At 45.3% G+C, this 25462-nt stretch overlaps 1 protein-coding gene and 1 long non-coding RNA gene across 3 annotated transcripts; one reads left to right on the top strand and one right to left on the bottom strand.

The window, feature by feature from the left end:
• Positions 1-25423, top strand: FOXC2 (forkhead box C2; the record flags this gene model as incomplete). 2 transcript variants are annotated; one of them, XM_079988176.1, is made up of 2 exons in its annotated part: positions 1-2250; positions 25322-25423. In XM_079988176.1, the coding sequence occupies exons 1-2, from the start codon at positions 772-774 to the stop codon at positions 25421-25423; spliced, it is 1581 nt and encodes a 526-aa protein (XP_079844302.1). In that variant the 5' UTR covers positions 1-771. The 2 variants fall into 2 exon arrangements, with proteins under 2 accessions (XP_079844302.1, XP_079844303.1); XM_079988177.1 differs by lacking the exon at positions 25322-25423 and adding an exon at positions 5317-5382.
• On the bottom strand, positions 7782-10791 carry LOC307223275. The gene is made up of 2 exons (XR_013842060.1): positions 10388-10791; positions 7782-7820 (listed from the first exon to the last, which is right to left on the bottom strand). It is a non-coding gene; the product is annotated as an uncharacterized lncRNA (long non-coding RNA).
• Positions 25424-25462: the final 39 nt, after the last annotated feature.

Genomic DNA, 25462 nt, shown 5'->3' on the forward strand with positions numbered 1-25462 from the left:
TTGGAAACTTTTCTCCAGCCCTCGATGGGGAGTTCGCCTGGCGCGGGGCTTCCCGGAGGCTCCCCTCGCGCTGTGCTCCAGAGTGGCGCGCGCGTCGCCGGCGCAGGAACCGTTTATTTGGATTCCGACGGCTTGTTTTTGTTTACACGCGCTCCGCTTTCACCCGGGACAAACGGAGCCGGCGGGTCGCGAGCCTTTGCGGGCAGAGACAGCGGAGCAAGCGAGAGCCCTGAGCGATAGCTTCCCTCCATCCCTTTCTTCTTGCAAGATTCTTGCTGTCATTCCCCTCCCTCCTTTGCGAAAATCTGCCTCTCCATCCGTCCGCTTGGCCTGTCGTCGCGCTTTTTTGTTTTTGCTTTTTTTGCTTTTGCTTTTCAGAAAGAAAGAAAAAAAAAAAACTTGTTACGCCGGTGCATTGATTGCGCTGCTCCTCCTTCCCAGAGCATCGTCGTCGCTTTTCAACCATGCGGGAGGAGATCCCAGCGACAGATCGCCGCGCAAGAGCTTGAGAGTTTCGACCATTTTGCAAAGCAGCTTCGGAGAATGTTTTGGCTCTGAGGAGGAGGAGGAGGAGGAGGAGGAGGAGGCCTCGCTCAGCGGAGGAGATTGGAGGGGGCGGGCGGGGGGGGGCAGCGATTTGGCCTCCCGAGAACAACGCGACTAGGCCATAGGGGGACACATTTTCCCCTTCCTTCTTCGCCCTCCCTCTACTAGATCTGACTTTGTTGTCGTTTTTGGAGGGAGGGGATTTTTTTTGAAAAAACCGACGCCATGCAGGCCCGCTACTCCGTCTCGGACCCCAACGCCTTGGGAGTGGTCCCTTATCTGAGCGAGCAGAACTATTACCGGACGGCTGGGACTTACGGCAGCATGGCGGGCTCCATGGGGGTCTACCCGGGTCACCCCGACCAGTACGCGGCCGGTATGGGGCGCTCGTACGGGCCTTACCACCCTCACCAGCCCACGGCGCCCAAAGACTTGGTGAAGCCGCCCTACAGCTACATCGCCCTGATCACCATGGCGATCCAGAACGCGCCGGATAAGAAGATCACCTTGAACGGCATCTACCAGTTCATCATGGACCGCTTCCCTTTCTACCGGGAAAACAAGCAGGGCTGGCAAAACTCCATTCGGCACAACCTCTCGCTCAACGAGTGCTTCGTGAAGGTGCCTCGCGACGACAAGAAGCCGGGCAAAGGGAGCTACTGGACCCTCGATCCAGATTCTTACAATATGTTCGAGAACGGCAGCTTCCTCCGACGCCGCCGGCGCTTCAAGAAGAAAGACGTCTCCAAGGAGAAGGACGACACGCTCCGGGAAAGGCACCTCAAGGAGCCCCTGAAGGCCGCCGACGTCTCCAAGGACACGCCGCAGTCCAACAACGCCGGCGGCAACGCCTCCTTGTCCGCCTCTGCCCCGCCGCCGCCTTCTTCCTCGGCCGCCCCGTCTGAGAAGAAGATCGTCATCAAGAGCGAGGCTTCCTCGCCGGACCTGCCCATCATCACCAAGGTAGAGACCCTCAGCCCGGAGAGCGGCAGCGCCCTGCAGGACAGCCCGCGGAGCGTGGCGTCCACGCCGTCGGTGTCCACAGAGAGCTCGCTGCCGGGTGATCCCCACCATCCGGGCGCCGGCACCAACGGGCTGTCAGGGTTCAGCGTGGAGAACATCATGACTCTACGGACTTCGCCGCCGGGCGAGCTCAGCCCCGTCAGCAGGACGGCCGGGATGGTGTCCTCCTTGCCCCTCGGGTACGCCCAGGCGCAAGCCCCGTCCATCTACAGCCAGGCCTGTAGCCAGGGGGGCTTGGGGGAGGCCGGGGGCAGCTACCAATGCAGCATGCGCGCCATGAGCCTCTACACGGGCGAGAGGAACGCTCACCTGTGTGTGCCCACCACCTTGGAGGAAGCCGCCGCCTCCATCTCGGAGCAGCAGCAAAGCAACGGCGCCTCTTCGCCCCTCACCTCCATGAATCTGGCCTCGGGCGGGGGGCAGCAGCAGGAGGGGACCCTCACCCCCAGCCACCACCACCACCATCACCATCATCACCACCACGCTCTCCCTCACCACCAAGCCGGCGGCCAAGCCACGGCCGCCGCCGCCTCCTGGTACCTGAACCACACGTCGGAGATCAACCACCACCTGCCCAGCCACGCCTTCGGGGCGCAACAGCAGAACTTCTCCAACGTGCGGGAAATGTTCAACACTCACCGGCTGGGGCTAGAGACCTCGACAGCGCTGAGCGAGCAACAGGTGAGCACCAACTCCACCTGTCAGATCCCCTATAGAGCTGCGCCCTCCATATACCGCCACACCACCACCCCTTATTCCTATGACTGCACTAAGTATTGATTGAGCGACTCCTGGGAAACACAAACAAACAAACAAACAAACAAACAAACAAACAAACAAGGGAGGGGGTTTAAGCCAACCCTTCAGATTACATAGAAGGAAATTAGCGCTGTGCTTTGTTTTTAAACGACCTCTTATTCAAACGAAAGACTGGGGCGAAAAAGTGACCCGCCCCACAAAATAGAACTTTACGAACCCAAAAATCCCTGTTTGGGGTGTGCGCGCGTGGGTGCGTACGTGCGCGGGGGGGGGGGTGTTTTTCAGTGCCTTCTTTCAATTCAAGTTAATTATACTTGGGGGAGTTGAGGAGGCATCTTTTTAACGAAAGTTAAATATATTAGTAAAGGACAGTGGCAAAACTTATTTTGTGAAAAGAAAAAAAGGACGGTGATCTCGGACAATGTTAACTTATAGAGAATCACCATTTCCACCACGACCATTTATAGGATTTTTTTGAAAGGGAAAGAAATAATTATAGATACAGCTATATAAAAGTATACGTTTTGGTGTTGGGGGTTTTGGGGGGGATTTTGTTTTTTTGGAGGGGAGTTTCTGTTTATTGCGTTGTAAATATGTGTGGAAATCAGGCTTAAGTGGAGAGCCATTATTAATATAATATTTAAAGTTGAGTTCACTGGATTATTCCTTTTAAAATTTCCCATGTTGCCCATCTTTTTCCAACTGTCAAATTAATGATCAGTACACGTCCTCCTGTTTTCTTCGGGTTTTGTAAACAAATACGCATCAAAAGTCCCTTTTCCCTTTTAAAAGTGAATTACAAAAAATGAATAATTTATTGTTGTTTCCCCTTGATGAACTGTTGTGGATGGGAAGTATTGGAAAACACACACATTTTTTTAAAGAGTAAAGTATCTGATACTTTCAGTAGAAAAACAGAGAGATAGAAAACATGTGTGTGATTTTTTAAAAAAATTGTAAAATAGATTTCCCACTCTGAACTGATCCTTTAAAAACCGACAAAATGCATTTAGGGAAAAAACACATTCTCTTTGAATTCTCTGTCACGTTTGTTTTGTCTTATGTGGTCTTAATTGTTGTACTCATTCTTGGAAAAAAATAAATAAATCCGTGCTGTTTATTTCTCCTCAAAAAGTCTGCCGCATGTTTGTGTGAATTTCTGCAGTTTTCCTGCTTACAGCCCTCCTCCCCTTCCACTCTCCACCCTTCGAAAATATGATAAGAAAAACGAAGTGCAGGCCTGCAAGGCAGCTGAGGAGATGGGGAAAAAAATCGAGACCAGGGAGGTCTCTGAGAGGCGCGTCACTTGTGAATGGTCTTGACACGGGATCAGGACAAGAACGGCCCCAGGCAATGTAGGGTTAGCCTGAGAACTACAAGGAAGTTCAAAACCCGGTTTAAAGCTGCAATTCTGAATATGTTTCATGGAAAGTATCCCCAACGGATGCCTTGACTCTCGCGGTCCAGAGTTGCGCTAGGGTCACTTGTGAATAATTGCTAAGCGGTCGGAACGAAAATCGCTGTCGCTCTTAGGAGCAATCCTAACGCTCTTTACCTGGGAGTAAGCCCCAATGAATTTTATGGGACTTCCTTTTGAGTAGTTAAGATCGCGCCGTTGGAGAGCTTTAATAGCTCCTAATAAGCTAATAAGCTTTGTAGCTCCTAATAAGGAGGAATAATAACAATATAATAATAATAATAATAATAATAATAATAATAATAATAATAATAGTGAACAAAAAGCCCCTAGCAATCACTGGGGGGGGGGGGAGTTCCCGCCACAGATGTAGTAAATCGGAGTGAAACCCATTCCCCAAAGAGAGGAATGAAAACATTCACTTACCCCGATTCTTAAATCCACCGGCTTCCAGGCAAAATAATATAGATTTTTTTTTTTAAAGCAGGCAATATAACGCTTATTTTTTAAATGAAGCAGTTTAATTATGCTGTCCTACACCCTTTTTCATTCTCTTTGTCCCCCTTCCCCACTTTATTTTCGGGTAGATTATTTTCTATTCATCCCCCCCCCCGCCTTTATTCCGGCTTGGGCTGGAAGACAAAAAAAGAAGAAAAGAGGCTGGTTTCCTAAGTTGGTTCCGAAATCTTGATGTCTATATGTAGTAGTAATAATAATAATAATAATAATAATAATAATAGCTTTTAAATCCCGGTGTTTAGATAAACGAGCATTGTCATTGCTTGTGTTTTAAATGTGTCACACACAGGAGAATGCCCAAGGGAGGTCACCTGGGTTTTGTTTTCCACATCCCGCCTCCCCCCAAAAAGCTGCGCTACAACACGTTTCGAATTAACATCCCGATTCGAATTAATAGATTCGAAGTAGTGTCCCGATTGCGATACGATTTATCAGCTGGCAAACAGCTCTACGGATTTAATACCTGGGTCTGATTTCCAAGGAAAGGCTGTTCGAATAGGATCCCCTAGACCGCTTACTGGGAAGCAAGTCTCACTAAACTAAATGGGATCTGCTTCCCAAAAAATGGGATCAAGGACTGCAGTCGTGCAAGCGAATCCCTCTGCAGCTCCGTAGCTTCCGCCTCGAAGGGAGAATCCCACGAAGTTCCATAGGACTTTCCTACCGCGTCCAAGGAATTGCGTCCTTAACCAAAATCTCTGTCAGCTCAATAGGAACATCTTAAAGGAGGTTAGATCGGTAAGCTTCGCCCTGGAATCCCCATTCCCTTATACCGCCTTGAGCACCACTGCTGTTTAATAATAATAATAATAATAATAATAATAATAGGCGTAGCCAGGATTTTTGTTGGGGGGAGGGAAGCAAGCCTTTTGTCGGGCGGGGCAGGCCTATTTTTAGGGGGGGCAGAACCTCAGCTATGTATTTTTATTGATTTTCATTGATTGGGGACGCAGCTGCCCCTCCGTGCCCCTCCTTGGCTACGCCCATGATGATAATACATACATACATAATGTGTTTCTGAGCATGGATAAAGCGCTACTCTTTTCCGCTAGCCTGCAAGCATTTTGCAACAATGGCGAAGTGTCTGTGTTTGTGAAGGATAGGCTGGTAGTGAAGAAAGGCAACATACATTTGAGTTGCGGTGGGTCTCCGCTTAGAAGGTAAATTGTTATTTCTTAACCTGCAGGATTAAGAATCAAGTACAGCCGCTCGCTCCGGCCACATTTCAAATCAGGGGGGGGGGGGGGGGTTGGGTTTAAAAAGATGTTTAGGGTGGGGTGCTAGATACTGGAATCTCTTGTTTTCTCTTCTCTTTCCTTTTTTTTAAATAAAAAAAATCTGTTTTTTAAAAACTGTTTCCCCTAGTTATTAGTAACCCCCTTTCCACGCAAAATCCAATATTTGGATGGATTTTAATTGATTTCAAGACTTCCGTGGAAGAGAATAAAGGTGGACAGTTTGGGGCAGGTGGGGAAGAGCTATAGCAAAGAAATACATCTAAAGAATAAAAGTACTGTATGGGAGGGAGGGGCAGGGTGTACCCCAGGTTTAGGAATGTGTGGCCCTCTAGATGTTGTTGAACTCCAACTCCCATCAGCCCCAGCCAGCGGACTAAAAAGGGAAGATGGGAACTGTAGTAAAAAACAAGCAAGCAAGCAAGCAAGCAAGCAAGCAAGCAAACAAAAAACACCTTCTGAAGGGCCAGTTTCTCCATCTCTAGTTATAAAGCCTCTTTTGGTGGGATATGGCAACCTCTCTGCTTCTACCTGTAATAATGGGGACAATCTACTGGTCTACCTTGCAGGGCTGGGTTGAGGACGGCTGAAAGAAATGCATGGCAGAACTAGGCGTAGGGGAAGGCACTAGCTGATTTTTGATGGGCAGCCCAGTGCCTGCAGATTGCGAGAATTCTTGCGAAGAATCTTGTCTCAGCCAAGCTAGGTGTCTGTTATACTCTTAACCAAGAGTGTATGTTTAGGATCATAAGAGTATGGATTAGTTGTGCCTTTTTAGAGTTTCAAGCATAAAAGGAGCTTCATAGGTTCCTCTGGTGAGGTGTTGAGGAGCCTTTAGTGACTCAGTTATTTATGGACTGCAACTCCTATCATCCCTGACCATTGGCCACACTAGCTAGGGCTGATGGGAGCTGGAGTCCAACACTCTTGATCTAGTGCATGGTTTTCACAGTGGCTGCCCAGATGCCTCTGGAAAGCCCACAAGCAGGACCTGAAAGGAACAGACCTTCCCTGTGGTTTGCAACTTGTATTATACAGAGGGATACTTCCTTTATATGTGACGGCTCCATTTAGCTATCATGAAGGAAAGCTATTGGCAGACTCTCCTCTTCCATGAAGTTGGCCAATGCTGCTTTTAAAGCTGCCACCACATCTTGTGGTAGTGAATTCCATAGCACAGTCTGTAAAAGAGCATTTTCTTTTATGCATCCCACATCGACATAATTAGATGACCCCAGATTTGTGCATTATAAGAGATAAAAACTGTGCTCTGTTTACTTCTGCCATGTTTATAACCATGTTCCATGTCCTCGTTTAGTTGTCAATTCCTCTCAAACCCCAAACCATTTTGCCTTTCCTTCTAGGGAAAGCCCGAAACCCATTTGGTTGCTTTCTTCTGTGCTTTCCCCAGTTCTGTGACACATCCTGTTCAAGCAAAGAGAGTACTGAATAGTCACTCTTACTTTGAAAATACAAAACACAGTAGTGGATCCTGGAGTTTCTTTTAAATAACAAATCCAGACCCCTCAAGATTAAATGTAGACTGTCCCTGATACATGGGGAGCATTTAAGGGAAAGTGCTATATAATTGCCAAGTTCTTAAAATCCCTGTATCTAGTCTATTCATTTGCCTATCCATCCACGATTTACTACCTGCCTAAGCGTGTATACCCAGACGTACTTTTACTGAAGGAGAATTTCTCTCAAGTAAATGGCCACAGAATAGTGGGTCTCACAATTTTATCGAGACGGTAAACTTAAATTGGTTCAGAGAGGAGCTCAGTTTGTTAGGGAGGAGGGAATTTATAATAATCAAAGATGTACATTTAGGACACATTTGTTAATATTTTCAGGGTATTTATTTTGGCCTAGGTATTGTAATTAGAGAATTGTAAAAAAATCAAGCATGGCCTTTTCTTTTAATAAACATGAATGTTTCAGTTTATTAAATTGTTGTCTTATTTTCAAAATATTTTAGAGAGGTTTTGTCTATATGCCCATTTGTTTAAATTGAAGAACTTGGAACCAGTCAATTACAATTCCCTGCTTTATTATAGGATCCAAAATGTTTACTATCTAATACAGCAATCTAGTTGTAGCTCCTATTTTGGGGATAATTAGCACATTTATTTCTCATGGAGCCCTTTAGGATCATAGCAAAAGAAGGAGAGAATACTCTATTAGCTACCTACTGATATTCCTGATACCAGGACTTTGGGTGCAAGTCACACCCCAAAATTATAAAGAATTGTAATAATTGCAATAGGCTGCTCACAGCTTTCTCTTGAGGGTCCCCCTCTCAGTCTTCTCTTCAGGAACTCCTGAAAAAGCAGAACTTTTTTATATTTAAAAATACTGTTATACAACTATCCCTGCCTCAAATAACTGCTACAATTAAAGAATGAATAGTTCTTGGATTGCAAAGTCCCACTGACTGCAGCAGCAATGGGAATCAACTTCTTGCTTTTCATCCTACCCTCTTCTATGTGTTTACTTCTGCCCTGCTCAATTTCATGTTTTAAACATTGGGTTATGGAGGTTCTGGGTTTAAAGCCAACATTAGCCTAGGAATTTTGCTCTTGTTGTTCAGCTGGAAACTTTGGCTGATTTCCCATGCTTGATGTGGGCCAGTGGCAATGGTGGTGGAGGAAGGAGGCCCACCCTTCAATTTAAATTTAAAAAAGTGAGATGATTAGTTACGATGATTATTAACCACTGAGCAGACCTAGCTTCAGTCAGGGATGGGAAAACCTGTGGCACTCCAGATGTTGATGGACTACAACTCCCATCAGCCCCAGATAGCATACTCAATGGTTAGGGATGAGGGAACTGCAGCCAAGAAACAGGAAGCCACAGATTCCCCATCCTTGGTGTGTGGTAGGACAGTTCCAGCCCATCCCCCCCATCCTTGTCTGTTATGCTGCTTGCGGCCCCCGCTCTGCAGGAGGTGAAATAAAGCCCATGGTACCTCTAAGCATGTGCAGACTGCTTCCCTCGAGTATTAGATAGCTGTCATTCAGAGGAAATTCTCTGAGACAACTCCATGAATTTAAGGCAAGCTCCACAATCCATCACTCCCAAAAGTCTTGTACCTTGAAGACTGAAATTTAAAATAAGTGTGTTTGTGTACACAAACCCTCTTTGTCAGATGCATCTTAGTTGGTGGATATATAAAGGATAGAATTGTCAGGTGGGAGTTGAATGCCAATGAGATGTGAAAATTACAGTGTGAGTCAATTAGAAAGGAAATAAATAGCCCTGGAATATTGCTTGAAGTCAGACAATTCTTTCTAGAGGAACTGTTGAATCCATTAGGGCTGATTTTCCCCTGCCAAAGGAAGGACCTGATAATGGTTGATTTTACAATAGAGCATCCAAGGGGTGACCTGGTGATCCCTGGACTTGACTGGATTTTTTTCCTACTCCTAGCAAAGGAGGATTTTATAGCTTTCTCACAAATGGGGCATTCAGCAGTACAACAATTCGGGTAATCATGGGACATACTATGTTGCACATGCAACTGAGTCAAAATCACTTGATTTTTCAATCCTTGGTGATTCACATTTGCATGTGTGAACAGACTCTGTTCAGAAAGGTGATATTGGAGGTGACATGAACGTTTGATCTGTTATATGTGATCGGTGACGCTGGCTCAATTATATGCAATTTGATGCTTGTAATGGCTGGCTTTTTGTGCTGACGACTGTAATATATTTTACCACCTTATATACCTTTTCAAATTACCTTTCTTTCCCCTTAAACATACTGTTATCCTCTTCCCAACACCATCTTTGTTTCTTTGAAAAATGCAGAACTGTTATTGCCGAAATCTTATTTGAGGCAGTGGCACTGGATGTGTTCCTGCACCAGGTTTCTAAAAGTATAAAAAGTTCAGGATATTTTTTTTTTTGGGGGGGGGGGACACACACACTCCCAGTGGACATTCAAATTCATTTCTAATGAAAGAAGGCCTACTTTTGTTTTACCGTTGCTGATACCTAGATTTAAGTTTTAACTAGAATCAATTCAACTTAAAATGCAATGGTTTGGTGTTTCAGTTCAGTCTTAATTACTCTGTTGCTTGGAGGTAAATCCCAGTGATTTCAATGCAATATGCTTCCCATGATGGATGCTTAAGATTACAGCCTCCTTTTATCCCTGCCTACAAGAGATTTCATCCATATAAGCCTAAACTGCTGAAGTCTTTTTCCTTCCTCCTTTTTTTAAAACAGTCCTCCAGTTCTTCTCTCCCTGCCTCTGAGTGACAAAAGCTTTCACCATTTACTTCCAGTTATTATTATTTTTTTCTCCTTGAAGGAGACAACTAAATCTAAATTTAGATTTCAGTGACAGGAAAGCCAAATAATAATTTTAAATGTAAACCCCAAGTTTTAAAATCTAAAACCAAGTTTTAAAAGGAAACACGGTCCCCACGCCTGAGGAAATGTTGGATATGTTCCGTGTCAACCTTAATTTCTGCTTAAAAGTGAGTCACTAGCTGTAGTATTATTGGACCAAGCTGATTGCTGTAGCTGCATTTGGGTTGTATTTTTGTTCAGAAAGAAAATAAATCCTGGGAAACTTGGGGGTGAGCAGACAAAGATAATAAAACCACCCAAACTGCTCTATCAACAGTATGCATATATCGTAGATAGTTCAGTAGTTATTAATGATGGTGTTCATTATTGTTGTTTAAATTTGTATACCGCCTTTCATCCTAAGATCACAGGGCAACTCACAACATAAAAATACAACATAAGAACACAAATACATAAAACAAAAACAAACCAATAACCTCCCTTCCTACAATTTTTTTTTTTAATTAGAGAAGAGGCACAGTTGCTACTATGATAGCTAAATGAAACCTCCGCTTGCAGAAGAAACATACATTTGAATATCAGATTCTGTGCACAATCAGTGGGATGTTGAACTGGCTGCTGGTGGAAACAAATTGCATTAACTCCTTAGCCTTCAACGGATGGGTTGGGAGTCCAGACCCACTGCCAGGTTGTGGCCTGATGTAAGATGGGTTGCAACAGCAATATAACCACAATAGAAATATATAGGAAAGAATTAAGCAACAGTGTGAAAAAGCTGAAGACTTCTGCTTTAACTAGATGGGACCTGGGGTTAGATCCAGCAGAATTCAGATTGTAAAAGAATAGGCCCTTCCACTCCACTCTACCTACCCCATAGTCATCCTCTAGATAAATAGCTGGAATTGTGAGTGTGCAGGAAGTAGCCCCAGGGGGTAGGGGGAGTACAATAATAGGACGAAGCTGATTCTTGTACAAAGCTGTGTCCATTTCACAGATGGTCAAGCTCCTGCTTTCAGTTAGGCTCTGACTGCTAACAAAGGAAAGTTTACAACATCTGGAGCTTTTTTTGTTTAGACAAAAGGCAAGTAAGGAGACCTGCTAGTGATGAATAAATTTATGCATGGTTTGGATTAAGAGATCTTCCCCTACTCTCTCCCCCCAATATAATACTAGAACGTGGGGCCATGCAGTAAATCTGAATATTCAGGACAGGCAAAACGTGGTGTTTCTTCATACAGAACATAGTTAAGACTATGGAATTTGCTATAGCAAGATGCAGGGCTGGATGGTTTTAAAAAGAGGTTAGACAGATTCGTGGAGGAGAAGGCTGTACCTGATGGTTATGTTCTGTCTCCAGTGTCAGAGGCAGTATATACCACTGGGAATTGCAAGTGGGGAAAGTGCTCTTGCACTTGCCCAGGTCCTCCTCAAGAGCTTCCAATAAGCACCAGGTTGGCCACTGTGAGAGCAGGATGCTGGGATGGATGCACCTTTGAGCTGATCCAACAGGGCTCTTCTAATTCTCCTATGATGCTACCTGACATCTCTGCAGACCAAGCAGTTTTTTCAAAACCTGACCAGGGTCTGCCTACTTAAGATGACAGGATGTGGGTCCTGCCCTCCTTACACTGGCGGAATGGCTGTAGGGAGACGAAGCCTTCCTTGAAGAACAATGGCTTGTTTGTTACTCCGGGGTCTATAAGACTCTGCCTCTCTGCCTCCTGCATGGACTTTGAGTTTATTTTGGCCTCGCAGAGCCTGTGCAAGGGAATATCAAGAAATCCAAATGCCAAACTCACTTAGAACTTTAGACACGAGGAGCAGGGGGCGTAAGAAGTGTCTATCTCTCCCCCCCCCCGCGCCACCCCATCCCAATTTAATCTGGCAAAGTATGTCCTGACAAACAATGGGAGCTTTTTTGTATCATGTGTCTCTTTCCAGTGCTGTCAGCCAAAGCAACAAACAACAGCGCTTCCTCCCTGTTACATGACAGAAGAGGGTTTTAACTGATTATTTTAGAAATTCACCTGCTGTGAATTAAAGGAAGGGATACAGCTAATGGGGGTTCCTTGATTGCTCACTTTGGGAAACATACAGGTCACCTGCTACAGGGCATTGCTGGGTCCTTTTTGCAAGCCAGTTTAAGAGCATAAGAAGCTGTCTTAGAGTCAGATACTTGGACTCTAGCCTGATCAGTACTGGCTACACAGACTGGTAGCAGCTCTCCAGGGTTTCCGACAGTGAATCTCTCTCAGTCGTATATTGAGATGCTGGGAATTGAACCAGGGAACTTTTGAACTCTGCACCTCAGCATAATTGCCTGGCTGAAAAACTGAGCCTATGGCGGACTGGAACTCAGAGACAGAAAACTTGCTTGTCGTGCAGAATGTCCCAGCTTCAGTTCCCAGCATCTCTGGTTAAAAAGGATCAGATTATAATTATTTAAAAATATTCTGGGAGTACAAAATGCAGAATGAAGCATATGACCATATGTGGTGGACATGTTGTTATGCACAAAAGTACTGGAAAATAATAATTAGAAGAATAACAAAAACATGGAAATGTGAAGTTCCCTTAGATCCAGTGCTGACATTGCTGAACAAAAAACACCCATCATAAAAAGGCAACAAAATAAACATACATCCTGTCTGTTAACTAACTTCTTAAAAGCATCTTCAGTAGCTGCCTAAATAACAAGACTCTGGACACTTGTCTAATTTCAGCTGGTACCCTATTCCAGAGGGCTGTAGCTGTAGCACTAAAAGCCCAGTTTCTAGTACAAACCAAGTGCACCTCCGGGACATGCAGTGCTGTCAGACCCATCTGTGGAGTGCAGTCTTTTAGGTAACCAGATCCCAAGTTCTTTAAGGCTTTGAATGCTAAAAGCAGTTCAGGCCAGGCTGATCTTTCCTTGCTGGTGTTCTTCCTGAATAGCAATCAGTGGTCCTTTGGCTGATAGATGCGAGTACAGTGTTCTCTCTTCCTTGCTTTTGCGAGTGACATTTGGAGCAGAATCTTCTTTCTGGCAAGGAAGCTCCTTGGATGGGTATAGACTGAATGCACATTTAATCAATAGATAAACGGACTAAAAATCATAAGATTTAACATTGCTTTAACCAGGTTGTAGCTCCAGTTAGGGTAGTTGGTGCTATTCTTATTCAGTACTTTATTCAGCAATCGATTAACACAATTACTGTTGTTATTACTACTGATAATAAACATGACTATTTACACAGCATTGTAGCCAGAAAAAAATGCCTTTTGACAGTTTTCCTTCACAACCACCATGTGAGAAGCTTCACTAGTGCTTGCATTTTTACGAACTGTAGAAAACCGAGGCTGGGGGCATATGCCTTGCCTCAGTTTATGAGATTTGCACCCAGGTCCTGCAAATCCAGTGCTTGTTACCACAGCTGCAACAATTATTTAATGGCAACTTCTTCGGTTGTTACAACCACAGAAACATTTATAGAGTAGTTCAGAATATTTCAAAGCAAGGCTGAGCAGAAAGGATTTTCTGGTCGATCCCAATAATTTGCAATAGATCACCAAGCGTTTCTGTTTCTTAATTGTCTAGGGATAGCAGCACTGAGAGGATGTTTCCTACCTAAATAAGGTTGCTGAAATGAAGAAAGCAGTAATTTTGTGTGTGAAAGGCCATGCACTCAACTCAGTCCTGATAAACAAATTCTTGGGGTTCAGAATGTGCTCAGAAGGACCCTCCCTTAAAAAAAATAAATCTAAATATACCGGTATGTCTTTTGCACATGGTTCCTGTGTGCAGATATTGGATTTTAAGTAACAAACCAGCCCCAAAGCATATAAGATAAACTTGATGTCTGCCCACCCTCTGCTCTAAAGTTCTTCACATGCATGTAAAGGTAAAGGTAAAGGGACCCCTGACCATTAGGTCCAGTCGTGGCTGACTCTGGGGTTGCGGCGCTCATCTTGCTTTACTGGCTTCTGGGTCATGTGGCCAGCATGACTAAGCCGCTTCTGGCGAACCAGAGCAGTGAACGGAAATGCTGTTTACCTTCCCACCGGAGCGGTACCTATTTCTCTACTTGCACTTTTTGGTGTGCTTTCAAACTGTTAGGTTGGCAGGAGCAATGGGAGCTCACCCCGTCACGGGGATTTGAACCGCCGACCTTCTGATTGGCAAGTCCTATGTTACTATTCACCCCCATATTGAAGATGTGGGAGAGGACTGAGGCTGTGAGAAGGTGGTTTGCCTAGTAAGTTTGTGGCTAAGGCAGCCTTTAAACCAGGGATTTTATAGCTCAGGTTTCTGAGCCACCGAGCTATATCAGCTCTCTCACAGAAGCAGTGTGGTGTAGCAGTTAAGGATGCCCATTGAGGGAGGTTCAGCTGAGCTCCTCACTTAGCCATGAAAGCCACTGGGCAACATTGGACCAGTTACTTCCTCTTCTCTCTCCCTCCCTCTTTTTCTTTCACCTACCTCACAGGGTTGATGTGAGGAGAAAAATGTCAGCTGCCTCGAGTTCCTTGAAGGGAAAGCTGCCAAATACATATGTGCTAATTTCATGTTAATTTTATGATGATTATTAAAAGCTGCATTAAAAAGATGATGGGCAAGATAATTTCTAGAGCATTTTTTGGAAGGCTCAAAATGCCATACTATTTTATTCTGCTCATACACTCCAGGTTCTTACTATTGTTATCTATTTGTTTCATTTTTATACCCTCCACTTTCTCTCATGGGAGTTCAGAGCGATGAAATGACATCAAAACACAATCTATACATCATCTTTGAAAATACATTATTCAACACTAAATGTAAGTCCCATCGTACCTTGGTTCTCAAACGCCTTGTGACTCAAAAATTTTGGCTCCCGAACGCCGCAAACCCAGAAATAAGTGTTCCGGTTTGCGAACTTTATTGGGCAGCCAAATGTCCGACGTGGCTTCCGTAGCTTCTGATTGAGTGCAGGAAGCTCCTGCAGCCAATCCGAAGCAGCACCTTGGTTTCCAAAAGTTTTCAGAAGTCAAACGGACTTCCAGAATGGATTCTGTTTGAGAACCAAGGTACGACTGTAAAGTCAAGACTGCAATATACTGGGGGTGAGGTGTGTGTGTGTGGGCTAGTAGTCCTCCAGATTTTGCTGGATTCCAATTGCTATCAGGCCCCGGCAGTATCAGAAGTGCCAACTTAAGAGCGGTGGACTCATAATCTGGTGAACTGGGTTCGATTCCCCACTCCTCCACATGCAGCTGCTGGGCGACCTTGGGTTAGTCACACTTCTCTGAAGTCTCTCAGCCCCACTCACCTCACAGAGTGTTTGTTGTGGGGGAGGAAGGGAAAGGAGAATGTTAGCCGCTTTGAGACTCCTTCGGGTAGTGATAAAGCGGGATATCAAATCCAAAATAATCCTCCTCCTCCTCCTCTTCTTTGCCCCACCCCACACAATCCATCACATGATGCAGTCCAGTCACACCATTTGAATGGCAATGCCCAGCAACTTTGGGGGGCATGGCCCCCTCAAATATTTTAGGGACTGAAAAGAGTACAGTGAAGGCATCTGCATGATGTCAATAGGCAGAGAGTTCCAAAGTGTGGGTGGTGCCAAACTAGTACTAATATTAATTCAGTTAGATTAAACTGGCCCCCTCGAGCATGCAAGGGGGCCAGTTTAAATAAATCGTATGATTTGACATTTGAATAACTGGCATTAATAATTGTATTAATTGGACACAATTGGTATTGTCATTAATGAGGCTGCTATTGGAACGATATTGGAAAATCTATCAAAAAATATATTAAACAGCAATAATAATTCAATTAAACAGCAATAATAATTCAATTAATTCAGTTCATGAGAAGCACAGTGTTTCTCGAACTCTTGCTAGCTGGAAATAAAAGGTATTGGAGCAATGAAATTCATTATACACTTCTTTGTAATTAAGACTACCTGTCTGTGCACCCCCACTATAGAATTATCCTCCTCTCTGGGAGGATATGGAAACTGAATGGAAAGTGGTAAGGCTGTATTCCTGGCAGAGGACAGCAGGCTGGTCTAGGGGAAGTTTCTTTGGGCTCTCCAGGGATGGCAACTTGAATGAAATATTGGGGGGCCCAGGTAAGCCCCGCCCCACATAACATGGTACAAACACAATTTGAATGGCAATGCCCATCAACTTAGGGGGTGACCGATTTTCTCAAATATTTTATGGGGAGGGGGGGTGAAGACCCCTCAGCGACTTGGCTGCTATGGGGCTCTCCAAAACATTTCTATTCATTAAGTGAAGTGGAAGGGCAGTAGTTCAGTGGTAGCGCATCTGCTTTGCATTGTATTAGTTTTGGGGTTCAATCTCCCGCTGCTTGAATCCAAATAGTGCGGCTCTCTGTATAGGCAAGTGAGCTAGATAGACCAGTGCTTTGACTCAGTAAAAATATTTATGTCCAACTCCATCCAACTCACAATCCCTCCTCTCCCAGGTATCAGCCAGAGGGCAGGGGAAAAACTAGGCTTTATTTCACCCGGGTCAAAGATTCAGCTTGGCATCCCTCCACTCACATCTGCGGGCATACCCACACAGACTGGGAGCCTCCATGACAAGCATTGGGACCCCCCGGAGGCCCGCAGCAAAAAACCCGGCTAGCCCCCACCCCCGTAGCTATTTCCCATATGTCGTCTACCCATGGGTGTAGCCAAGGGGGGACAACCGCCCCCTAGATCCACAAATATTATTGTAAAGCATTGAAAGTACTCAATTATCCCAGGTTCTGCCCCACATCAGCAGAAGCCCTCCCATTTATGGGCTATTACCTCTGATTTCCCAAGAAAAGCTCACAACTTTGGCTGGCTACGCCCCTGCGTCTACCTGATCCTTTCTTAACTGGCTATACCAGGGATTTAACCGCGGAACTTTTGCGTGCAAAGCAAGTGACTGACCGTCGAGCGACGACCTTTTCCTATTTCTCTGGCCGCTGATCATTTCCAAGGAATGAAGCCGGCTTCAGTGGAAGCTTTGGAAACTCTCTGTACTCCTAAGTGCGGTGGCTGCTACTGATGCTCAGAGGGAAAGCTCTTTGCATATGCTCAGAAACCATTTATCCACGCCTTTCTTCTTATTTTTTTTTAATGTAAGTTCCCTCTCTCTGCAGCCACGAGACGTTCTAGTCAATTTCATTCATTTTCGGCAATGGAGAAGAGACATTAAATTAGCCAATCACAAGCTCGGGGGCCTTTGATTGGTGGCCTGAGTGTCTCTAGTGTGTTACCGTATTTCTCCTCATTCTAGGGAACTGCCGCATTTTTTTTTCCTTTTTAAGTGTCCCATCCACCCCACCCTTACAAACGTGGCTAGCGTCATTTCTCTCTGGAGTCGCGTGCAAACCTGCTCCTAAATCCGACTACCCTGCGCTCTAAAGGAGTATTATATATCATGGTCCTTTTTGAATCCTCCCACCACCCTTTTGTAGCGGAGAGAGTGCCGATATTCCAGCCGTCTTTCCCACGAAAGGGTTAGGCAGAGAAAAAACGGAGAGATGGGACTTCACTTCGGTTTCCCCGCGATCTGAGCTCCGGAGCCAGAACCACCCGGAACTTTGATCCGCATTCACTTTTATGATCCGAATTGATGTTCAGTGGGGAGCGGGCGGGGATACTTCGAACGACTGGCTCCTGAGTCAAGATTCTATTTTCATCAACCTCGCCCCGCGCCCTGGCTACCCAGTGCCCTTACACAGCAGATGCTCTCCGGTCCTCAGTCATGGAAACCCCACCGAAATCATTAAGTGGACTTAATTGCTTAATATGTTCAGGAGTAGGGATCTGGTGGCTTCAGGAAGACTGAAGAGGAGGCAGCCGCACCCATTCGATCCACTCTTTCCCTCCTGGTTTTTAATTTTGGCATTCTTTCCTCAAAAAGTAATCCCATTTATTTTAACAGAATTTATTTCCGGGTAAGTGTGCTTGGCACTGCGGATGGAATGTTTTTCTTCTCCCTTTTTCTTCCATGAATTTGGATTTTAAAACCACGTGTTTCCCCTCTGCAATGGGCACATTACATTATGGATGTATGTTTACCTGTGTTCTTAATAGGTATTATTTATTTCATACCCATCTAGTAGGCATTCTGTTTTTATTTATCCTTCAAATATTTAATAAAGCACAAGGGGTTTTGACGTGCACTCAGCTTTTGATGTTCACAGCTTTGGCCCTGCTTTCAAAGCAGCCCTCTCAACCTTAAAACTATTTCAGTAATGATGCAAGTAAATGGAATAGCAAATATAAGAGTTTGCATCATACCTAAACCATAATGAATACTCAAATATTAAATGTGCTGCTGCTCTCTCTCTCTCTGTAAACACATACATACAAGTTGCAATCCTATGCACAGATCTTTGGGAGTAAATCCCATTGATAGCACATCAGCTGGGGAGTAAAACACATTGAAATTAATGGGTTTTCTTCTAAGTAAATGTGCATAGGACTGGGCTGATAAACATATCATTAAGTGCCTGCACACACAGTCTCGTGTGTGTGTGTGTTTGTGTATCTCATGAACACACATTTTCTGTTTCTCGAATGATAGGAAAACTAAATACTTTATATACTTTGTCAAAAAACTACAGGGTGATTTACAAATAGAATACAAATGTCAATACATTACGTAACATAAAACATAACATAACATAACACAGAGAAGCGAAACATAACGTAACGTAACATAACATAACATCTAGACAAGATAAAAATCAAAACAGTTATGTAGATACAATTATAATAATGTGGAATGTATAATAAAATGCAGATTCTTGTAACAGCAGCAGTAGCATAAAAAATAAAAGAGGGAAAAATCAGCAGCAGAGTATCTAAAATGCAAAAACTGTGAACTGATACAGAGTCTCCTCCCTATCCAAAGCTAACTCTTAATCCTGGCCTCCAAAGAAAACGACAGGCCCTCCCAGCTCTCATCTGTGACCTTTTCTTTCCTCTACCTTTGCCCTCCCCTATTTGGTTTGCCCCCGTAAATATTTCTGCAAATGCTGGAGTTCTTCCAAGCTTTCTGATACTTCCTTTCTATGGATGGTGCCATTTGGGCATATAAAGTTCTGCACTTTGATATTTTTTACACACACACATTGAATTTACTTACTGCATTTATATCACACCTTTTTTCCAAGGAGCTCAAGGTGGCATACATGGTCCTCCCCCTTCTCAACCAGTCCCCAAAACAACTCTGTGCAGCAGGTTAGGCTGAGAGGCACAGTGATGGATCAATGTTATGTCACCCTGTGAGCTCCTTGGCTGAGTGTGGATTTGAACCCTGGTCTGACCTAGGCCAACACTCCATCTACATCATAGCTAGCAGTCATTGATAGAGCTCTCTTCTCCAAATTTATCCGCTTCCAGTTGAAAGCCATCTAAGGTAGTGACCATCCACACATTGTGGAGCAACCAGTTCCAGAATTTCGTTGGACCAGTAGATTAATAGTCTACAAGGAACCCTCCAACTCATAAGAAGTCCAACTTTGTTGGAGCAGGCAAGTGGCCCATCTAGTCCAGCATCCTGTTCTTACAGAGGCCAAGCAAATGTTTATGGGATGCCCACAAACAGGATCTGAGTGCAAGAGTACTCTCTAGCAACTGGTATTCAGAAGCACACTGCCTCCCACACTGGAAGTAGACATCCATGATTCTATAACCCTGATTTCTAGCACTGAGAAGGAAAAACAAAATCTTTCCGCATTCATTTTCTCCACACTATTCACCTCAGCTATAGCTTCCCACCCTCACCCCACCCCACACAGAACAGGCTGAAAAATACCCCCACATCCACCCTGATATAAAATGCAGTACACTTCTGGGAGATTCATTTTCAGTAATAAATCCCTAGCATGGTACTTGCCTTTTCATAGTTGCCACATGCTGCTCTTCTATATGGAGGTTCCATTTTGATATCATGGCTAAGCCACTGATACATCCCCCCCACCACCTAGATTTGCTTAACCCCACTTGCAGTGATTTATGTATAAGAACATATGAACATGTCTTGATTCAAGGCGAAGAGTGAAGACCTCTGCCCAACACTGAAGTGCTGCCCCTCATCTCTGAAAATATCTTCAGCCAGTCTCCTCTCACACAGCTCAGATTGTGTGATTTAGCTGTGTGATTTTGCATGTGCACTCTCAATCAAGCCGATTTCCTAAGTGATAGGAACTAGTAACTTGATTTTTTTTGGAAAATGGAAACAGAAGGTTCACAGGGTGCTAAAATTTGCCCTTATCTGAGTTGCAGGAAAGGGGGGGGTGGAGCTTGTGGGACAGAAAAGGGGAGGGCATAAGGAAGCAAAGTTTGTGTGTGTGTGCGTGCGTGTGGGGGATCCTTTATTTTGCTGTACTTACTCTGCCCCCACACATACCTTTTTTTCTGAATTGCAACCACCTTCGATGCAACCCATGACGCCAGTAAATAAAAATAGAGATAAATATCAAGCCCACTGAACGTTTACACAAAACCCAAGCATCCCAAATGCCTAATGTAAGCACCAAGCAGCTGTGTGCACTTCTAAAGTTGTTATAAATCCCTTTCTTTGTTATAAACAGGAAAGTACATAATATAAAGCAACAGGCCTGAGCACACGGAGACTGAGGCTCCCCTGGGACTTTGCCAAGTATTCCCCTGTTCATGACGTTTTGGGGATTGCCATTTCAGTGTGACCTCAAAACAGAGGTCATAAAATCATAATCATAATATAATAACCTAAGCCAAACCCAGTGGGGTCTTGGGGGTAGGGAAATACAAAATTGATTGGTGATGGTGGTGGGAGATCAGGTTCTCAAATTGGGGGCTAGTCAACTCCAGAGTATGGCTTCCTAACACATCCTTTTCTTTATAGAACCTGAAGCACACTAGCACATTGGAAGGTTGTGTTCCTGAGCTTGTACATGTTCTGATTGGTTATATTGTTCTTTTCCAGAGCACCCATGTAAACTGGCCTGCTTTCCTTCTTCAGAGCAAATAAAGGATATTGAAAAGATACTCTTGAGATGGTGTGTGTTTTAACAAATTGTGCTGAAAGATTTATAATTGTGCATTCAAACAGAAATCCATGTTTATGGAATTGCTCCAGCACTGATGTTCTTTGCCCACAAACAAAATGGTACTGGTTCTTTCTAGGTTTGCTTTTGTGGTGGTGGGGTGTGGCAGGGGCTTGGATGTGGCAAGGGTTCCACCCCAAATGGCCCCAACTCCTCCTAATCACTTTGGCTTGAACTTGCTTGCCCACTGTCCAGTGGTGGTTGGTGCTGGACGTTGGGACTGATAGGGCAGAGGGTGGGGAGGTCCATAGTAGGCAGAGTCAGAGCCAATGAGAGGGGAAGCTAATTCTTTCTAGTCCCCCCCACCATCTTCTTCTCTCTGCTGAGTTCTGCATGGGCAATGCAGAGACTGAGGAAGAAGCTGACAGCCAGTGCTGGTTGCTTGAAGGCAGACAGGTGACACCTGGTGGAAGTTGGTGGAGCGGTGTCCCATTGACTGTAACAGTCCATTCTCCACTGCCTCTGTCTCTGGGTCCAATGCACATCACTATCTCAGAGGGAGAGGGCAAGGCTGCTGAAGACTGCTGTTCCATGCTCCTGTCACTACTCACACACCAGGAAAGGATAGGTTAGCAACAGCAAACAGTAGGCAGCTCTGGGAATTGACAGTGCCCTCCCCACTCTATTGGAGTGGGGGTTTCATTAGCAGGCTGTCAATGCTTACCCAAGCCAGCCATGCCACATGCATAAAATCCTGTTCTTCTCATGATTTTTGAGCCACCTCCCCATGCTGCTTCATGTGAGGGTTCAAATGCATTGCAGGCTCACATCTCAAGACAAATCAGGAGAAACTATCTGAAGAAGTGTGCATGCACACGAAAGCTCATACCAATAACAAACTTAGTTGGTCTCTAAGGTGCTACTGGAAGGATTTTAAAAAAAATTTTGTTTCTCTATTGTCAGTTTGTGGTGGTTGGTCACCAGACCACATGGACAACAGGGAGTGTTGCAGAACCAACACCCAGAACTGTGGCCTTCCAGGTGTTGTTGGACTCAGACAGCAAGGCGAATGGAGGATGGGAGCCATAGGAGCCAACTCCTAGGGGCCATGGGGGCTTTGACCCCCACAATAAAATATTTGAGAGGGCAAGCCCCCACAAAGTTGATGCACATTCCCATTCAAATGGTGTGTGCGCATTGCGTCATGTGATCCATTAAGGGGGGGGGGCTTACCTCCCCCCCACAATATTTTATGATGGGAGCCATGGAGGATAGGAGTCCAGCAACATCTGGAGGGCCGCAGGTTCCCCATCTGTGAGCTACCAGAATGAACATTTTGTTTAAAACAAGTTTATTTTCATGCTTTTATTTCCTACATTTGCAATGTTTACAGCTGACACAATCCAGATGCCAGCCTGTTTTCACACTAGGAAGTAAAAGAAGAAGAAGAAACCCTAGAAAAAAGGGAGAAGTGTTGTGGTGCCTTTCTCTCTTGTGTTCTTTTCAACACGTGTGAATGCTGCCAGTGCAAGGTTGAACATGGGAGAGAATTTGCACACTCACAAGCACCCGTACACCATACAGGTTTTACATTGGTACTGACAGGCTGATTTAAGGAAAAGCAGACACAAGAGGCAGCCTGGTTTTTCTTTCTTTTTTTCTTTTTTACAAGGCTTCAATTGGCTTAGTTTTAAATCAGCTCCGGATGTCAATGTAACCTATTGGCTGAGATGCAACACACACATGAGATTGTTCTGCTGAGTTCTCTCCAGGGGTGGATGGACCTGCCAAGAGGCAGCTGGTCTGGGGGGGGGGGGGATCATGAAAGGACAGCAAATGGTCAAGTTCTTTACTTTCTCCAGTCCCCATGCTGGGTTTCTGCCACAGGCACCAAAATGTTCAATGCCATCACATGTCATCTCTTGTATTAACTGCAGTTGCACATAGGATAAGTTGTGGGAGAGGGGCTTAGACATCAGTGATGGCTGGTGTCTGTTGCAACTGGTGGGGCAGAAGGCAAAGAGACCAGCAGAAGGTGGAGCCAGAGCCAATCACAGGTGGAGCCAACTAATTTTAGTTTTGCCATCATCGCTGCTGATCTCCATAAGGGACAACACTGAGAGTAAGTAGGAAGCTGACAGCCTAGACTGGTTGTAAAGAAGCAGGAAGTGAGGTTGTAGCTAAGGGCAGACGAAGATTGGTGGGGCAGTGCCCCATGTGCCCTAATGAACCAGCATCCATTGTCAAGCATCTTTCTTGGGGTCACTTATAGCAGGGGAAAGAATATGGCATGATAGAGGCTTTGGTCCTTTGTGTACATACTCATTCTCTTCTTCCCAAATAAATTTTGGGAAGTTTTTCCAAGCACTCTCAGACCTGGGAGAATTAATTGGTATACAATCTGATTGATATACAGGGCAAGCGTAAATGAGCCCCGAGGCTGCAATACAATGCAGTTATTTGGGAGTAAGCCCCTCTGAATTCAGTGGAACCCCCCCCCCCCCAATAAATATGTGTAGTGTTGGGTTTTAGAGAGGGAGGGAGGCACATGAAACAACATTTAAATAATTATTCATGGTGTGTGGAAAGAGGGCCATAGAATTGTTTTTCTCCCTTTCTTATTTCACAAGATTTATATACTGCTTGATTGTAGTAAAACCTCAAAGCAGTTTACAAAAAGAGTAACTCCAGAACTGGGGTTGTTCAGTGCCACTGGCTACAGGACAAAAGAAAGTCCATCTTCACAAACCAGGAAGAATTAAGCTATGGAATTCATTCAGAAGATGTGCTGCTGCTGGCTACCAGCATAGATTCTTCAATGGGACATCTCATTAGACCAATTATTGGATTGGAAGAAATCCATATTCCAATGACTCATAATAAATTGGCGTGGGGGGAGGGGGTTGCCTTTACACCTTGCTTGTGAGTTTCTTCTCAAAAACGCATCTGGCAACCCACTGCTGAAACAGAAAGCTGTTCTGGCCTGATCCAGATGGGCTGGGGTGGGCAACCTGTGGTTCTCCAGATACTGATGGATGCCAGTTCCTACAATCTTTGACCATGCTGGCTGAAAATAAAAGGCACTGGGAGTCCAGTGAGATAAGAAGATAGTAAGAGCCCTGCTGAATCAGTTGCCAGGCCCATCCAGTCCAGCAAGCTGCTCCAACAGTGATAGCAGATGTCTCTGGAAAGCCCAGATGTGGTAGACAAGCACAATGGGTTTCTTCTGCTCCTGATCTGCAGAACCTGATGCTCAGAGGTACACGAGATGCAACATGCAGCCACCATGACTAGTAGCCATTGATAGCTTCTCCCATGCATTTTTCTCTCTTTTAAAGCACCCTGGAGCTTCCCACCATTACCTTGGAGTCTCCAATTCCACAACTATTTCTTTCCTAAAATCTTCCAACATCTGGAGGACCACAGCACATATAGCCCTGTCCTTGCAGTAGGGTAGGGATGGGGAATCTGTGGCCCTCCAGATGCTGCTGATTACAATTCCCATTATCTCTAACTGTTGGCCATGCTGGCTGGAGCTGATGGGAGTTGGAGTTCCAACAACATTTGAAGGGCCACAGATAGGAGTTTAGTATAGGGATAGAGAAAGCGACCTTCTACTGAGTCAGTCCATTGGTCCACCGAGTCCAGTATTGTCTACACTGAGCTCCCTGAAGATGCTGGGGCCTGAACCTGGGACCTTCTGCATGCAGACCAGATGCTCTCCCACTGAAATATAGCAAGAAGGTATAGGAAGCTACCATATACAGAGTCAAATTGTTGGTCCATCTAGCCCAGTGTTGTCTACACTGACTGGCAGCGGTTCTCCAGCAATTCTGGCAGGGGATATCCCAGCCCTACCTGGGGATGCCGCAGATTGAACCAGGGACCGTCTGCATACAGAGCACATGCTCTGCCACTGAGCCACGGCCCTTCCCCATCCCCGGAATGGAAAGAGAGCCAGAAAGCCAGGCTAACGAGCTCCCCGCTGGCTCCCCGTCTTTTCCCTTCTAAGCTGCAGCAGCGAATAAGATCTCTTGCTTTTGTGTGTGCTTCCAGGGGTTGGGGTGGGTGGGAGGAAGGAGCGGGGTGGGGTGGGGGGTGGGTGGACGTGAGATTTCAAACATCAGATCAGTGCGTTTATATATTGGGTGCCCGGAAATTTTTCCAAATAAACACAGCTTGATTCGTCTTGGGTGGGCAGACTTATCAACAGACTAATGCTATAAACAAATGAAGGGAGCGCGAGGGAGACCCATTGGCTGGTACGGCCGAGCCACGTGGAACGGCTGCAGTCGCCGCGCAGAGTTCTAATTAATGTGGGTGGGCCGAGGGCGCACAAACGGCTGTTTATCGGAGACAATTTATTTTCCAGCGCTAAGTCAACATATAATCGCAAACTTACAACAATTATTTCACATTTCCTCCCGCCCCCCCCTTCTTCTTCTCCTTCTCCTTTCTCTCTCTCCCCCATCCACCCCCCTTGGGGGAAAAAAAGCGCTATGAAGCAGCGACAGGAGGGGAAGAGCCCAAAGCGAGGCGAGCAGGGACGGGCGCCACCACGATCCTCGCAGCGCAGGCAGATCTGGGGGAGTCCTAGAGGGAGCCCCACTTTCCCTTAGCCCTGGCAAGCCCGACT

This window comes from Podarcis cretensis (assembly GCF_951804945.1).
Source record: "Podarcis cretensis genome assembly, chromosome: 8".
NCBI classification, from domain to species: domain Eukaryota; kingdom Metazoa; phylum Chordata; class Lepidosauria; order Squamata; family Lacertidae; genus Podarcis; species Podarcis cretensis.